This window comes from Poromitra crassiceps (genome assembly GCF_964638095.1).
Source record: "Poromitra crassiceps genome assembly, chromosome: 7".
Taxonomy (NCBI): domain Eukaryota; kingdom Metazoa; phylum Chordata; class Actinopteri; order Beryciformes; family Melamphaidae; genus Poromitra; species Poromitra crassiceps.
The window spans coordinates 262,261-275,426 of NC_139628.1; the positions used below are offsets into that span (position 1 = coordinate 262,261).

A 13,166-nucleotide genomic window follows, 5' to 3' on the forward strand; every position below is an offset into this window, starting at 1 on the left:
ATATCTCAATAGCCTAAGGGGACATTCACACCAAAAGCGTTTTTGGAGCTGCCAGCACCTTTCTGCAATTCATTCTCTATGTAAGGACGCGCTAAACGTGCTCCTCTTTCAAGGAACGCACCTGTCATTTAAACGCTGGTGGCGTCTAATTTTTTGGCGGAGCGCTCTGGGTGTTTTAAAGCTGAAAAAGTTGAACATTTGGAGGAAAAGCGCGCTGCTCGTCTTTTCACTCCTCCTACATTTTCTCCTCCCAGAGGGATCCTCAACCTCTGCTGCTGCCAGAATTGGCAATCATTTGGCTTTCATGTTGTCAGTAAACAACATCAAACAGACAAAACCAGCTGGCTACCGTCCATGTATTCGTTGTGTCGTAATCTGTACTGCGCGCGATTGCAGGGGAAAACAAAACGAAGCTAAAAAAAAACGCTCTGTGCGCTGTGTTTTGTGCGCAATGGAAGCGCTCTCAACATGAATCCATAGCATGACTTTGGCTCTCTATAGCCACTTTTACACAGAGATTCCACAATATTGCCGTTACGAAGTCCCGCAAATGAGTCAATGTTGCCCTTTTACACAGAAAATTATTTTACACAGTGCGAGGAGGCATTCCAGCATGACGTTCTATCGTCGCCATGGAGATGTGAACAAGCCTACAGCCTACCTTACAGAGGGATGCACACAAAAAGAAAAGAGGAAAGAAAAAAAAAGAACGTGGGCCGCAGAGGGTGTATTGAGAGAAAAACAGCGATAAAGCGGTCCTCTGACAGATCAGGTTGTTAAGCTTATTATAACCATAGAGTCTATTTAACGAGCAGCGTCTTTATGGATCACAGAGGCAGCATCATAGGCTACAGGTAACACAAGGCTAATTATTACCTTTGGTTCCCGTTTTTTGTTCCGACGCCTGTGTGTCAAACAGCTGCAGTGTGCTTTTAATAATGTTATCGTCATCGTCGTCGTCAATATAGACCACTTGGTTTCTACGTAGACTACAACTGTTGCCCAGAAAGATGCCAGGCACTTCACCGAGAAGCAGAATTTTGTCACATTTTTAATGCTTATTTGGGATGAAGAAGATACAGGCAAAGGACCCATGGAAGAAACTGCGGTGTGGTTTGACATGGTCGGCTCAACTACAGTGAATGCGAGAAGTGCGTAATTACAGCGCGGCTGAGTGATGCGCTCTTTTAAGTGGAAATTAGTTTACCAGCAACACATTTTTCTTCTGAGCTTTTTCTTTCCGTTTCTGATGATTCTTTTTACACTAAATCCGATTTGGTTCAAAGGTTTTGTTCAATAATTCGTTTGAGAATTGTATAGATTTTTTTCCTGCCAGGATTTCCCCGTTCTCAGCTCCAGGCAGCATGCAACAATTAAGCTGCCTTCACATGATAAGCAATCTTTTCTTCTCTCACTGTGAGGTAGATAATTTTGCCTACTAATGTCAACATCGTTGAGCACAAATAGCCTAACCTACTTACTCATAAACTCTAGGCATGGAGCATTCCTCCTGGCACCCCTGTTGCAGTCATGGATATAGGCTACTTTTTTACTTTCACTTAAACCTTTCCCATTTTTATTGCTGTGTGAGGTGGTTTCCACTGTAAGTTTTTGTGTGAATGAGCTGAGCTTCGATCCGTCTTCCCACGGGTTACCCTGTAATACAGACATTGATTTGGGGCTGATACTACCTCCACTGCCAGAACGAAAGGCATAACAATATGTCACGCCATTTCTTCCTTGTGACTTTTAAACAGGAGGCAAGGTGTAATGATGCTGCAACGATCGCGGCTTTCACAGGCTGTGTAAAAAGGGCTTATTGTTACTGTATATCATCAACATTGTATCTTATCTCATTGGAAAGTCTGTTCATTTCCCTTTACAATGAGACCCCATTTGTATGAATCATGCATTTGTGGGATGAGCAGCACAGCTGATTATGTGGGCCGGTCCATGGACCAAGCGCAATTCCATATTGAGCATGCACATTTTTTTGCATAAATAAAATTTAAATGAAACTCAAACTCAGCCCCTGCTGCAGCTCCCAGCTGCCATGTTTCCAGGAGCTGATCTTTGAGCTCTTGTCCCGTTTCCTCCTGGTGGCGAACATTTTCGAGGAGGTGGTGATGCTCCGTCATGGACATCATGATGACTGTGAAGGAGGCAGCGGTCCAGTGGAGACACAACCTGTCCTGTACCAACCTGCACCTTCTGGGCGAAAACCTGTCCAGGGCCGGGAAGTACGGAGCCCAGGAGAAGGTGGACAGAGTCAGGGAGGAAGGCGAGGAGTCCCAGAGGAGGAGGATGAAGCAGGTGGTGTCCATGATCCAGATGGAGGGCTCTCCAGTTCTTCCTGGTGAGTCGTGGAGGAAGGGGGGGGAAGAGAACAGTCAAATGCACAAGCCAAAAAAGAGTGAGAACAGAACCAGCAGTCCCAAAACATTGGTCCCATCAGTGGGTGAATGTGCTACAAGAAGCACACTAGAGGAAGTAGATGAGGCCGTGCAGGGACAGGAAAGCCAGCGCCAGAGGAGGAACTCCCACCCACCAAACAGTAGGCACCGGCAGCTTCCACAGAAATGGAGCAGGCCCCTGCGTGGGCACCACAGAGCCCCCAGAGGTCAGGCCGGACTTCTCCCCCTCTGATGACAGCGGCTTCCAGTCCACTGGTGAGGAGGTGGTGGAGGAAGAAGAGGACGGGGCGATACCCTCCAGGATCAAGGCTCCGACCTCTAACACAGAGGCCCCGCCCTCCAAGATAGTCTGCCTCCCAATGTGTTAATAACTAGGAGCTGGGATAAGCATTTTGATGACTGCATGGGAGAAGTATGTTAATTCAGTATACACTTTAGATGCACTGTCACAATTGTGACCAACCTTTAAACTCACATTTTCACCTAGGCCTACTTCTCCATGAAAATGTAAAAAAAAGAATGATTGATTATTTCAAAGGGTTACTAATGACACATGATTTGGATATTTCCATTTCTGGGAAGATTTTTGGATTAAATGGGTTAAGATGAAATAAACCATTTAAAGGTACTATCCGTAGGTTTTGATGGAAAATAAACATTGTGTTTTCTATTACTAATGAGTGAAAGCGTTGTTCCGTAACTTAAAAAATTAGCCCAGCCGTGTCTCTCTGCGTTCACCTATTGCAAAGATATTGCAGGATTTTCCGCTGGTCGCTGGTCAAGTTTTCCGGGCCAATTTCCCGACTCCAGTAAAAGTCCACACAGAAAAATAAATAAATATGTATCTAGTGAAGCCCGTCTGGCCAGACAGCAACAATGTGACCGACATCGGGGGGGAACTAGAGTCGGGGCTGTGTTTTCGGTTCATGGAGGGACCTTGTTTCTTGTAGCTGCTGTAATGTTGTTTTGGCCGATAACGTTAGCTTGCTAATGGATTTACCACCTGGTCAGAACCTCTGCTAATAACATTGCCGTCTTGTGTGAAGTAATGCAACAGTCGCAAATATGCCTAACGTTACTACCCTTATGCGTATGGTCATGGGACATTGTTTGACTGACTGCAGTTAGCTGGGGTGAGACTGCCTAATATTATAATGTTAGCTTGATGCTAAACGTGGCTAACACTAACTAATAGGGGTTCCGCTCGCTATATATTGTAGCGAACCAGTGTTACACATAATGTGATGAGCAATAGAAGTGTCTCGACTGCAGATAGGAACTGATGTGGGGGAGTGTTACTGGGGGAACACTATGCATGTGGGAGACTTCCGGGAAGACAGAGCATGCGTGGGGCAGTCTCCAGATACCGCCAAAGGGAGAAGCAGCTAGCTAGCTATGTGCGTGACAACGCCAAGAGTTGTAATATGACTAACTGTGAATAAAGACCCTGTACCAGCAAGAAGCCTCCGACTCATAAGTACCAGGAACGCTACAATATACAGTAGATTACCACCAGCTCCTCTAATAACGTTACCATTGTCTTGTGTGGAGTAATGCACCAGTCGCAAATATGCCTAACGTTACTACCGTTATGCTTAGATTATTATAATTAGATGGTACCATATAATCAGTGTTGTGCAAGCTCACACTTCACAAGAGCTAGCTCAAAGTTCAGCTCATGCAGATTAGCTACAGGTGTGCCTGGATGTGCCAGTGCCACCCACACAGGCAGCTGGCACACCCAAATAAAGAGGGACAAAATACTGTTTTTTTCTCTCTGCAAAACACATCAGCTGTCATGCATAAGTGTCCGACTGTCCGCTGACCTATGACTGTGCCTCCGAGCATCATGGGAAACTAGCTAAGCTGTCTAGTAAAGTAAACAAATGCAGCACCAAATCAATAAGACATGAAACAGAGCTCGCTTTTAAGCTTTTTCGACAAAGGCAAGAAACGTCGCATTGACGAGGAAAAAGATGACTCATCGCCCTCCCCCTCAACAAGTGCGGCTTGTAGTGCACCTGTTCCCGCACCTGTATTGGTGGTGGACAGTGGAGAGACAGATGATGAAGATGATGCAGCCGAAACAATGACGTTAACAGTGGGGGATGCAGCCAAAAACACACCGGTGGTTTGTGCAGCAGCAGAGCCAGAGGACACCAACGCTACAGATCTCTCTGCAGTAGACGAACCTGCATGCCAACCAAACTTGCGTTATTTCCCGACTAGAACACTCTTTGGAAAAAGTAGGTGTTTTTCAGCTAAATGGTACAACAGATACAGTTGGCTAAAGTACAGCATTAAAGTTGATGCTGTATTTTGCCAGCCTTGCCGCCACATCAGCACAGTCCTATCTTAATATTCCTCTAAATCTGGCTTGAAAAGACCCCAAAAAGATTTGGTGGCGGATTTTTGGAACCAAATGGTTCGCCCCCTGGCACACCCTGTGTTTCTGTGGGACTCCCAATGTGCCAAGTCTGGCTACGCCAGTGGATTAAAATGAACTTCATAGCTCACGTTCATAGCTCATGTTTTGAGCTTTTTAAACACATCTTTATTTTAAAAGATGAATGTAAAATTCAGGAGCTTTTAGCCCAAGCTTCAACAAGAGCAGACATATAAAAATAAAATAAATAAATATTTCTCTAAAGTGATTTTAAATACACCTTATGGTGCAACCTAGACACATCATCAGTGATGTAACCTGGGGTCAACGGGTGTTTCAGGTCTCACAACATCATACACCCTCGCCCAGGCGACCCAGCCAGGGATGATCAGTCCCCGACTTGTGCCTAGATAGCTTGTGTTCTCCACGGATCACCCCTTTTGATCCACAGCCATCTTGATGCCTTCTCAGCAGCATCAGTGATGTTCTTGATGGCTCTCTTGCTGTGCAGTCCCCTAATACCCAGCAACTTGAAGGCCCTGCAGAGCGACTGGCCGACGAATCCTCGGCAGCCGACCTCGATGGGGTAGCAACAGGTCTTCCATCCCCTACTTCGGCATTCGCCTGCAAGCTCCTCGTACTTGGCTCTCTTTCTCTCAAACGCCTCCTCTATCCGGTCTTCCCAGGGCACAGTCAATTCCAGCAGGACCACCTGCTTTGATGATTCTGACACAAGAACCATGTCAGGCCTGAGTGTGGTCACTGCTATGGTTTCTGGGAATTTGAGCTGTCTTCCCAGGTCGACCTTCAGCTGCCAGTCCCGAGCTGTTGCCAGTAGCCCCCCTGATGGGTTTGTGCGCTGTTGTGGCTTCTCTCCGGCTTTGACAAAAGCAATGGAGTGCTTCGCTGGTTGTTGCTGCCTACTGAGAGAAATCCCTGCGCTGATGGTCTCGGCAATCACCCTCAACACCTGGTCGTGGCGCCACCGATAACGCCCCTCTCCTAGGGCTTTTGGGCAGCAGCTCAGGATGTGTTCCAGGGATCCTCTTTTCTGGCACAGTGGGCATGCAGGGGTTTCTGCCAGGCCCCAGGAGAAGAGGTTGGTTGGGCTGGGGAGGACATCATAGACTGACTGGATAAGGAATTTGAGCCGGTGTGGCTCAGCTTTCCGCAACTCTGACCACGAGATCTTCCGGTCCACTGCCTGCTCCCATCGAGTCCACGCCCCTTGCTGACGCATCCCAACCATCCTGCTGGTGCGGATCTCCTCCACCCCTGCTCTGACTTCTTCCTGGACCAACTGGCGTCTTTCCTTCCCCTGGACCTTGTTGTATTGAGGTCTTGGGATGCTGCCAAGCCCTGCCCGTCCTATTGCCACTGCCCCCACCAACACACAGTGCCGCAGCCGCGCTTCAGCCTGGTCAACTGCCTCCCGAGCCCTCCACTTCCTGCCCGTCCTCACCTGTATTCCAGCCGAGGAGACTTTGGTGTCACTAGAGTCTCTGTACAGCAGCACCTCTCTTGCCCGGGAAACCATGAACTCTTCCGACAGACTGCTGAAGGGGAGTCGTAGCTTGTTCTTACTCCCGTATAAAGCGATGCTGCTGAGGCTACGAGGAAGGCCCAACCACCTGCGCAGAAAGTGGCTGATCCTCCTCTCAAAGCCCTTGACTAAGGTGAGTGGGACATCGTAAACCAGCAGTGGCCAGAGGAGTCGTGGCAGGATGCCATGCTGGTAAATCCAAGCTTTGAATTTACCTGGCAGCCCTGTTTTGTCCACTGCTACAAGCCAGGTTTCTAACTCTCTGCCGGTTTCTTGAAGTGCGGCTGTGTCCCTCAGTGTGCTGTTGAAGACCTTTCCCAAGCTCTTAACTGGCTTCTCGGTGATTGATGGAATTTGGACTCCTCCTGCGGAGAAGCGGAACTTGTCGGAGACCTTCCCCTTCCTCACAACTAGCGATCGGGACTTAGATGGCTTGAAGTCCATCCGGGCCCAGTTGATGAGGTGTTCAGGCCTCGGAGGATCCATCTGCAGCCTGGTACCGATGTTGTGGTTACCGTCGATCGTCCATGAATGCTCTAATGGGGGGCTGCCGCACACATGACCTGGTGAGTGGACCTCTGCACTCCACCTCAGCTGACTTAACAAGCATGTTCATTGCCAAGGCGAACAAGATCACTGAGACAGTGCACCCAGTGATTATGCCCTTCTCCAACTGATGAAATGTGGATGTTACTGTTCCAGAGGTGACTCTCAAACTGAAGCAGCTGTAATAGTCCAGAATGAGGGTCCTGATCTCGTCTGGAACATGGTGTCGGACAAGTGAGGTTTCCACCAGCTTGTGTGGGATTGACCCATAGGCATTGGCAAGGTCAAGCCACAGTACTGCCAAATCACTGTTACCTTCCCGTGCCTCCCGGATCAGCTGGGTGACAACTCCAGTGTGTTCGATACACCCTGGCACCTTTGGGATTCCACCCTTCTGTACAGCAGTGTCAATATATGCATTCCCCAGGAGGAACTCCGTCATACGTCGGGCAACGATACTGAAAAATATCTTTCCCTCGACACTGAGGAGTGAGATGTTCCTGAACTGCTCGATGGTGCTTGAGTTCTCCTCCTTAGGAATCCAAGCGCCCTTTGCATGTCTCCACTGCTGTGCCACTTTTCCCCTCCTCCAGATGACCTTGATGTTCTTCCATAGTTGCCGCAGGAGTCTGGGGCACCTCTTGTAGACAACATAGGGCACTCCACTTGGACCTGGTGCAGAGCTGGTCCGAGCTGCTTTGACAACCTCCTCGACCTCTCTCAGGGTGGGCTCCTTGAGATTTAATTCCACTGTGGGTTCTGGCGGGGTTATCAAGGTGCTGCATGGTCCAAGGTCCTGCTCTTTTGCACTGTCACTGTAGCTGGCACTGAGGTACTTGTCAACCTCTTCCTGCGTGCAGACAAGTCGGCCACTGCGCTTCTGCCCAAGGATTCTCTTGGTAAATTCAAAGGGATTTGTGATGAAGGATGCACGCTTCCGGGCTCTCTCCTTACCCCGTCGTCTGTGCCACTCAGCTCGGCGGAGCGTTGTGAGCTTTCTCCTTACGATGTTGTGGAGCTCTGCCAGACCGGCCTTGTCCTCCTCACTCGCCTGCTTGAACTGCCGTCTCAGCACACGGAGCTCCTGCCGGAGCTGGCTGATCTTCACCTCCCGTCGGTTTGGACCCCCTGGCCCCCCTACACCGCTGGTCGATCGCTGCTCCTTCATGCCAAATCTCTCGGTGGCAATGCTGATGATCATGGAGCACATTGTCTGCAGCCTCCGGTCAGCATCCCCTTTGGCTGTGGCTTCAAGGATCCGGTCCACATCCTCGTCAAACTGGCTCCACTCCTTCTTCTTGCTGGCGGCAGGCCACTTAACCTGACGATGTTCTGAATGCCTGACTTGGGGAAGACTTTGTGGGGCGTGGAGGGTCTGGGCACTGTGGGGTGACTCCGGGCCGGGCTCCTCCTGCGTCTCACCAGTACTGGACCTGTGCGTTGCACCACATGCTTTCCCATCAAGCATTTCATTCTGGCCTGGTGGATCTTCAGGCCATGCAGGTTTTTGCAGACTTTGCCGCATCTACAGACTGCACTCGTAATCGTATGTCCATTAGCTTGGGTCGATGCCTGTGTATCCGTCCTATCGGGGTGCTCATTCTCCCCCCCTCTCGGGCACCCCTGGGGGTATATCTCATTAGGGTTTTTCGTAGCAAGTTTGTGGGTGCTCCCTCACGGGAGCTGCAGTTTGGGGAGCTAACCCTCCCTGCCCCGGTTACTGTCTCTCCAGTCGTCCGCTGTCTCTCCAGCTGTCGCCACTCTATTCATGGTAGCCACCTGGCCTGTTCCCAGAAGTCACTGGCTCTGCCAGACTGAACTGATTTTACATACACCTTATGGTGCAACCTAGACACATCATCAGTGATGTAACCTGGGGTCAACGGGTGTTTCGGGTCTCACAACATACACCCTCGCCCAGGCGACCCAGCCAGGGATGATCAGTCCCCGACTTGTGCCTAGGTAGCTTGTGTTCTCCACGGATCACCCCTTTTGATCCAAGTAAAAGATATACAATTAAAAATACAATACAGTAGCCTATATAGTTATTCACCCCCCCCCCCCGTCCAGTTATTCACAGGCAGCTGTTCTATAAATTATATAATATCCTATAGATCTATAGGCCTAATTCTTGTATTGTATCTTGTAATTCATTATATTGTTATTTAAGCAATATAGCATGAGAGCCAGTTTGTTGTGGCAAATATATCCCGCTGATCAGTTGTTATCCCACGAGGCCGAGTGGGATAACAACTGATCAGCGGGATATATGCCACAACACACGCTTCTCGAGTGCTATATTGCTTTTATAAAACGGTTTCCAAGTATGATAATATAAATATAATAATAATACTATAAGTCCGACTGGCATGGTATTCTGATAGAGTCAGTTGAAACACTACTGTAAGGCGGGACCTCTAGCAAGAAGATAGACGTGCGGGTGATTTGATTGGATCGTTCTGGAGACTGAAGTTGACATTGGCCAATCCTGGCGCTTGCTGAGAAGCTGAGAGCTTTTTGCAAAGCCCGACACCAGAGCTGTATGCCGACACCAACTAACGTTACGTCTTATTTAGAAATGCGGGGTTAAGAGTGAGGGCGCGCGAGAGAGGGGTTAAGACATTAGCCCGCGTCTATTCTTGTACAAAACATAATTTTCTGCGAAGTATTAGTAAAGTTATAAGCGAAGATCGATTCACAAGGATCTGACAGCTGTCTCCGCCATTTGTTTTTTCTACACTGTCATTTGAGGTAACCAAAGCCTTTTAGTAAGAGTTGCCATGGCAACTCAATAACCCATGGCCATGGGTTATTGGAGTGGGTTATTGGATTTATACAATGGCTGTGAACCAATCAGATTGCTTGATTTGAGAGAGCCGTTTTATAATCTATATTATACATCTATATTGATCATTTTAGTATAATCATCACTATAAGCGGATTCCACTGTATAAACATGCAACTGTTGGGATCAAGTGAATCGGTTGGGTGCTCAGTGGTTGGGAGGGTGTAGGCTACAATTTTGAGTTTCGGCTGTGGCATGTGAATAAGGGCTCTCTCTTGGATAACAACATTGTGTCGGAGGTGTGTACAGTTTTATTGTGATTGATAAAGTATATGTCGCTTGCAGCCATTTTAGCAGACTAAGCTGAAGACTGAAGGCTGATCGTGCATTAATGTCCTGTCGGAGTCATCAGAAAAATGTGATTCCGAGAGGGAAAATTCACGTCTGCTCACGAACGGCTGCTCAAGTCGGAACAACAAGTCGGCAACCCTGTGAGAATTTTGGTACACGAGTTGCCGACTTGACGTCATATATACAGGAAACATGGCGGACAAGAGTGAATGTTTTGTTTGAGCTAAGAATCTTTTTATGTAATTAGTGTATTTTGCATTAACTAATTGCTCACATGTCATCATGTCGTTTAATATGGTATTACCATTAGTTGCTGTCCTCCTAGAGCGACCTAGTTTACTTAGAAAACATATCTATTGCGTGATAACAACTCAGGTAGGAGCAATAACTTTATCTGCATGGTGCACCTCCACCAGTAACATTACATTCCCACAGATATTGCTTGCAGACTACAACAAGTCTAGTTCAAAACCACTAATATAAAGTTCCATATTGTTTCAGCCTACGTGGTGGATAGCAACATGACTCTGCACTGGGATGCTGTTTCTGTCCAGGACATGGATCAGGGGAAGGGGGGGGGAGGCATAAAGGCTCTCCCTGAGCCACACGTGCGCTAACGCGCCGTGACCCAAGGGGGGATCATCGTTTTCGACAGAGAACCATAGGGGGCAGTGCGTTGCGCCGCGATGCGAAGAGATCGACGCAGGGGCGGCCGAATCTGGCCCAAATCTGTTCCACCACGTGGGTGTGTAGCTGACAAGGAGAGCAGGCGGGAATGTGCCCAAAGGTGTATCTCCGCCCCCACTTGGTTCAAGGTTCTCGACCGTACACCGATGGCGATGGTGGCCATGTTGTCCGAACGAATCAGGACGTGGCAACCACATATCTGATGCCGGAAGTGGCGTAGAGCTAGGTGAACAGCTTCCAGCTCTAGCACGTTTATGTGGTGAAGCTCCAGGGCTTCCCACCAGCCGTTTGCTGAGAGGCCATCGCACACCGCGCCCCAACCCCATTGGGGGGCGTCTGTGCGAATGACGTGCCTGAGTGGGACGGGTCCCATTCGCATGCCCATGGAGAGCCAGCGAGGGCCCGTCCACACGCACAGCAAACGTCAGGCCACACCGGTCAAGGTTACCCTGCGATGACGGTGCCTGCCCTGGTCCAGGCGGTGACTGAGGAACCAGCTCTGGAATGCATGTGCAGCTGTCCCAATGGAAGTACGGCTGCAGCCACAGCCATGTGTCCCAGCAGCACGACTCAATGATGCATCGAGGCTGTGTGACACAGGCGCAGGGCATGGGCTAGCCACACGATGTGCCCCGCCTCTCCTCCGAGCCGTGCATTAATGGTCAGCGAGTTCAACTCCAGGCCCAGGAAGGTCGTGACCTGGACCGGGGCGAGGCAACTCTTCTGCCAGTTTATCCCTTGCTGGGCGGCTTTCGCCGGCCGGGGGCACTCCGGAGACAGGGGCCTCTTGAGAGCTCCAGCCGGGCGGGGAGCAAACAAGCTGCACAGGTCGTGCGAGTCGTCCGTAGCATGGCATCGGCTGCACTGACGGAACGGTGCAATCGTGTCAATAGCTGGGCGAGGCGGGTCCGTGGACACAGCCTGACTAGCAAGAACGAAGGAAAAAGCATGAGTCTGCTAACGATAGAGCCTAGCAAAGCAGGCTAACAAGCTACGGTGCAGAGAAACGGTACAAGCTAGCGCTAAGCAGGCAAGTCGATAAGCTAGCTAATGACACGACCCCAGCCGGGGAAGCAAGTTAGCTCAGGCTAGCGTAACTCAACTAGCTAACACCTAGCCACAAGGCTGGCTAGCAAGAGAGAGACTACCAAGCTGGCAGTTACAGAATGAGAGAAAAAACCCTTAGCTTTCGTAGTGGGTCCTGCCGTTCCTGCCGAAGAGGGCCGGGTCGACAGAATGTCCCGCAGTCCTCGTGCGCCGCTCCCGTTACGGTTGATGGAACACAAGGGGACGGGTATCCACTACTGGCTAAGAGCTAACCGTAAGCTAGCAAGGGGCAAGAGAAGACACATCTCAATGGGTTGCTGGAAAAGAGTAGAGTGACGATCTGGGCAATATGGTGCGGACGTGACGTGGTGGTCACGGGGCGGAGCGGGTGGCCGCGTCATAAGCCAGATGCCATGGTGCCTTCAGGCACAATGGATGGTTTTATAGGGGTCAATTTTGAGAAAATAGACATGTTCCAGTTGGTGCGCTGCAGGGAGCAGCTTGGCATAGTGTGAGATTCCGAAGTTCGAAACAAAGTAAAACTCATTTTTGCCGCTTGTATCTGCAATCTTGTTCTTTGATTGACCAAGCCGTAGATCGAGAGCTTTGCCTTCTGGCTCAGCTCTCAGCTGATATATAGTATAGTAGTATATATATAACATTATATTTTCTCCTTCCTACAGTTCAGGGATATGCGTCATGAGAATCTGAACCTGTACCTCGGGCTCTTCCTGGACTCGGGGATCTTTGCCATGGTGATGGAACACTGTCCTCGCGGGAGTCTAGCCGACCTGCTGGCCGACTCCAACATGAGACTAGACTGGATGTTCAAGTCCTCCTTATTAACAGACCTCATCAAGGTACCGAGACCACCACAAGACTAGACCTAATGTTCCAATCCTCCTTGCTAACAATTGATACCAAGACCACAACATGAGACTAGACCTAATGTTCAAGTCCTCCATACTAACAGACCTCATGAAGGTACCAAGACCACCACATGAGACTAGACCTAATGTCCAAGTCCTCCTTACGAACAAACCTCATCATGGTACCAAGACCATCACATGAGACTAGACCTAACGTTTAAGTCCTCCATACTAACAGACCTCATCAAGGTATGACTACCTCATGAGACTAGACCTAGTGTTCAAGTCCTCCTTACTAACAGACCTCATCCAGGTACCAAGACCAGCACATGAGACTAGACCTAACATTCAAGTCCTCCTTACTAACAGACCATATCAAGGTACAGAGACCACCACATGAGACTAGACCTAATGTTCAAGTCCTCCTTACTAACAGACCTCATCAAGGTACCAAGACCAGCACGAGACTAGACCTAAAGTTCAAGTCCTCCATACTAACAGACCTCATCAAGGTACAGAGACCACCACATGAGACTAG

At 49.3% G+C, this 13,166-nt stretch overlaps 1 protein-coding gene across 1 annotated transcript in view; it reads left to right on the forward strand.

The window, feature by feature from the left end:
* LOC310779348 (retinal guanylyl cyclase 2-like) overlaps window positions 1–13,166 on the forward strand; it is a gene marked incomplete at both ends in the record, with an annotated part of 126,536 nt that overhangs the window by 50,958 nt on the left and 62,412 nt on the right. The window contains one exon of the mRNA XM_083639887.1: window positions 12,443–12,619. Coding sequence (XP_083496013.1) covers window positions 12,443–12,619 — 177 coding nt within the window. The remainder of the gene's footprint in view (window positions 1–12,442; window positions 12,620–13,166) is intronic.